This window comes from Loa loa (assembly GCF_000183805.2).
Source record: "Loa loa unplaced genomic scaffold supercont3.179, whole genome shotgun sequence".
NCBI classification, from domain to species: Eukaryota; Metazoa; Nematoda; class Chromadorea; order Rhabditida; family Onchocercidae; genus Loa; species Loa loa.
In genome coordinates, this window is record NW_018108359.1 from 76766 (window position 1) to 81536 (window position 4771).

At 22.2% G+C, this 4771-nt stretch overlaps 1 protein-coding gene across 1 annotated transcript in view; it reads right to left on the minus strand.

Annotated features, from left to right (window-relative positions):
• Positions 1-3821: 3821 nt before the first annotated feature.
• LOAG_18032 (hypothetical protein) overlaps positions 3822-4771 on the minus strand; it is a gene marked incomplete at both ends in the record, with an annotated part of 2732 nt that continues 1782 nt past the window's right edge. The window contains 2 exons of the mRNA XM_020450702.1: positions 3822-3905; positions 4396-4548. Of these exons, the coding sequence (XP_020305585.1) occupies positions 3822-3905; positions 4396-4548 (237 nt within the window). The remainder of the gene's footprint in view (positions 3906-4395; positions 4549-4771) is intronic.

A 4771-nucleotide genomic window follows, 5' to 3' on the forward strand; every position in this document is an offset into this window, starting at 1 on the left:
AATAATAATAATAATAATAATAATAATAATAATAATAATAATAGTAATAATAATAATAATAATAATAGTTATATGAATTCAAAGAAAAAAGTACAAATTAATAAAAAATAAAATAACAAAAAAATAAGAAAAAAATTATAAAAAATAAAATCAAATCAAATTATATCCTCGGGAATTCAAATTTCTTCCTCGAAAACTCAAATTTCATCCGCAAAATTTAAATTCCATCTTCGGAAATATTCTATCTATGAAAATTCTATCTACGAAAGTTTAAATTTTACCCCCAAAAAATTCAAATTCCATTCTCAAAAATTTCATATTCTTTTATGCTTGAAAATTAAAATTCTATTCTCGAATATTTTATTAATAAGAAGAGAAAGTTTTTTTTTTCAGTAACTTAAACTTTTACAATAAATGAAAGCATTACAAAAAAAAAAAAAATTGTCTTAAAAATTAAATTCGAATAAAATTAAAATACAAAAATAAAAAAAAATAGAGTAAAAAGGAAAATACCTTGTATAAAATAAGAAATGTGCTCCAGTTAATAGAACAACCATTAATGATAGGATATTATCGAGTAAAAGCATTGTTAAATTTAACGCACAACCCAATCGTATTGGAACAATTAATATAACAAAAATAAATGAAATTTTATAAGCAATTTTAGCCGGAAATGATTTCTAAAATGTAATTTTATTTCATCCGGAAATGATTTCTAAAATGCAACTTCATTTTATCCGGAAATAAATTTTCTAAAATATTTTATTTTATCCGGAAATAAATTTTCTAAAATGGAATTTCATTTTATCCGAAAATAAATTTTCTAGAATGCAATTTTATTTTATCCGAAAATAAATTTTCTAAAATGTTATTTTATTTTATCGCCGGAAATAAATTTGTCTAAAATATAATTTTACTTTGTTTAGAAAAAAAGATAATTCTTTGGAAGTAAAAAGGAAAAAAAAAAGAAAATTTAAATTTTTGCAAAATTTACGGACAAATATTTGAATAAGAAAGTGGGAAAAAAAAAGATTTCTTTAAATGTGCATATTGTAAATTTATTTATTTTTTAATTTTTATTCATAAATTTCTTTTTTTTTTTTAGAAAAAATTTAAGATTTTCTTTCTTTTTTTCGTGCAAATTTATCTATTTTAATAAAAATGAAATTGACCATAACACGCCACCAACGTTTACGACCAACATTTTTAATATCCATTGCATCACAAACAATTTGCAATAATGCCATTAAAAGTACCATTTGTTCAGCAACTAATCGAACCTATTTCATTTCATTCAAAAATAAAATTTAAAAAAGAAAAAAAGCAGAAATGAATTAAAGAATTTTTGATTCCAAAATTTATTTTAAATCCCTCAAATGTATTCTTTTCCTTAAATTTAACATTTAAATTCGCAAATGTATTCCTTTTGTCAAATTTAACTTTTAAATTCGCAAATTTATTCCTTCCCTGAAATTTAACTTAAAATTCCCAAATGCATTCCTTTCCATAAATTTAACTTTTAAATTCGCAAATGTATTCCTTTTATCAAATTTAACTCCTAAATTCGCAAATGTATTCCTTCCCTGAAATTTAACTTTAAATTCGCAAATGTATTCCTTTTCTTAAATTTAACTTTTAAATTCGCATTCCTCATTATAACGCATTTCGTATTATATAATATTTAAAGTATATATTCTAAATTTTATTTATAATTTCACTTTATGTTTGCAAATTAATTTTCGCCAATTATTAAATAATTTTGAATAAAAAAATTTATTTATCGAATTAATTAGCATTCATTTGTCAGATTTCATTTCATTTTCTAATTACATTCCAGTATTTTAGTATTATGCCACTAATTTTTTTCTCCTACAATGAAAAAATTCAAGTTTTTTTTCTTTTTTGCACAGTTTATACAATTAATTAACACAATACTAAATGTTGCAATATTTCAATACTAATATTACATTAGTGATTTTATTGAATGATTTAAAAAAGTCATTCACATTGTCATTTTGTCATTGTCATTGTTTGTAACTGCTAATGTTCATGTTAAAATTTCCCAAAACTTGTTTAAATTAATAAACTGATTTGAACCACTGATTAATTTGTTATTAATTGAAATGAATTTTTCATTAATATCTTTTTTTTTTTTTTTTTGAAAATTTATTTTATAAACTTACATGTTGCTGCCATCCTGCAGTATATTGCCATAAATGACAAAAATCAGAATTATACCAAGCTTCTTCTAAACGAAAATATAAAATTTATTATTCAAAATTTTAAAAATAAAAAATCATCATTTAAAGCTAAAACAAAAAAAAATTCACTATTCAAAATTAATAATTGGAATAAATAGCTCTGTTATGTTAATTTAGCAATAACATCAAAATATTCCATAATTTATTCATTTCCAATTTTCATTTCTTTTATTTATATCTGGGATCGATTTCAAATGTTTTATTTCAACTTGTTAGATTAAATTTTGCTTTTTTTTTTCTCCCCCCGTCCCTCCGGGAATTTACATAATTAAAAAAAAAAAACATTCTTCTTTTCTTTTCTTCTTTTTTTTTGAACTAATGTTTCAAAATAATTTTATTGTCCAAAAAATTAACGCATTGTTAAATTTATCAAATTAAATTTTGCTTTTTCTTTTTTCTTTAATACATTTAGAAATATTTGCATAATCTAATAATGTCACATATAAATAATATTTAATATAATGAAACAAAGAAATTTGAATGAAATTTTGAATAATACGATGAAAGGATTTGTAAAATTTAAAAAAAAACTTAAATTTAAATTTTAATATGCATACCGAAATTTTTAAGTGTCCATGAAACTTGCTTATTTGCAGCATACGATGAAAATGATTGAAGCCTTGTAGCTTTAAGCATCATATAATCAAAAACAGTATAGGTGGAATTAGAACAAGGACTGTCAAGTGATGTAGTATTATTACATGGAGTTGTTGTATTAGTATGATGTATTTCATCATGTGTTATTACCTTTAATTGTTATTACTGATAATATTATCATTGATAAATGATAAAGATAAAAGTAAGACAATATAAGTAAGAGCAAAAAAATTTGATGTTAATTATAGCAATTAGCTTAATTCTAGTGTTAGTTGCTGTTATTGTTAATTCTATTAATCAGTTATTAATTATAGTATTAGATAAATTTAGTAATTAACTATCACGAGTTTATCATATGCTATCATATTCTAGCAAAATAATAATATCAGTAACTTGTATTAATGGATTGAATATTAACAGATGAACAGTTATTATTTTAATTTAAAATTGTCACCTTTGTTGTCATCGAAAATGGTCGACACATAAAAGCCATAAAGACAAAAATGAAATAAACCACAAAACATGAAAATGAAAGTGTCAAACTGTAATAATAATTGCTGATTATTTTGTTTGTTTTTTTTCAGGAATTCATCATTAATTTAATTTCTAGTCATAGTAATTAGCAAATTTGCTAATTAGCTCTCAGATCTTTGCAAAAAAAATTTTAGTAAAATTAGGATGATTTGCTGATTTGATTTCAAAATTTTAAACTTTTAAGAGAGGAAAAAAATCTGAAAATTCGCTATACTGAAATTAATTCCTTTATCGAATTTTTCAATTTCAGTTTAGGAATTAAATTAAAATTAAGAAATTAATTCTTTAATTGAATTTAATATGAAATCAGCTTAGTTCTTTAATTTAATGTTTTAATTTTTGATTTTAATTGTATGTGTCATTTTTAAATTAAAATTTATTTTTATGAACTCTTTTAATTTTTTTTCAAAAATTAAAATTAAAATCTTACTAACGACGTCCAAATGCTTCCCATTTAGCTTGTAATAATTCTTCCAACAATCCATCGAGAAGTTCCAAATGTTTTGTTGTTTCCTAAAATTTTAAATTAAATTACATTTTAAATAAGGAAGAAAGTAAGGAAGTACGGTAAGAATCGAATATCATATAAATTGAAATGCTTTCCTTTTTTTTAAGAAAAATTTGTCTATTAAGCAAAACTGCTACTCGATTAATAATTTGCTTACTTAATAACTTAAAAATGACTGGGAACAGCAGTAATATCATAAATTGAATTGAATTGACCAAACAATAAGCAAATAATTGGCTAATAAACAAATACAAAAGAAAAAAAAAGCAATTGATCTATTACTTTAGCAAATAAAATTTACCGTAGATAAAAAATGTTTCCATCATTTATTACTAGCTGATACTAGAAAATATATCCTGTCTTATCCGCGATACCGCGGTACATATCACTTATGATTACAATTTGTTTGAGATATGGATTATATGAAATGCAATATTACTATATCTTAATAGCTGTACAAATAAGAGTTTATTATTGAGCAAATAAGATATTTACGCCGTAAACAGTAAGTGATAATGCGCTATCCTCATTCATTTCACCAGTTTCTTGATTTATTGTATCAATACGAGCTAATGGATATGCATAACTACTCGCATTACCATATATCCATACAACATCTGCTTCTAATTTTAGAATTAATTCAAACATCTAAAATCAAATAATTAAAATACACGAGCATTTGGAAGTTGCAAAATAATTGTGAAATGAACAAGTTATAAATTTTTAGCTAAAAATTATGCAAATAAACTACGTTGCGATGACCAAAGGTCACTGTTATGATCAAAGATCATTATTTTGTTTATTGCAATGTCGTTCAAATGCTATTATTTCAGCTAGAATAATTGATTAATTAATTAATTAATTAATTAAT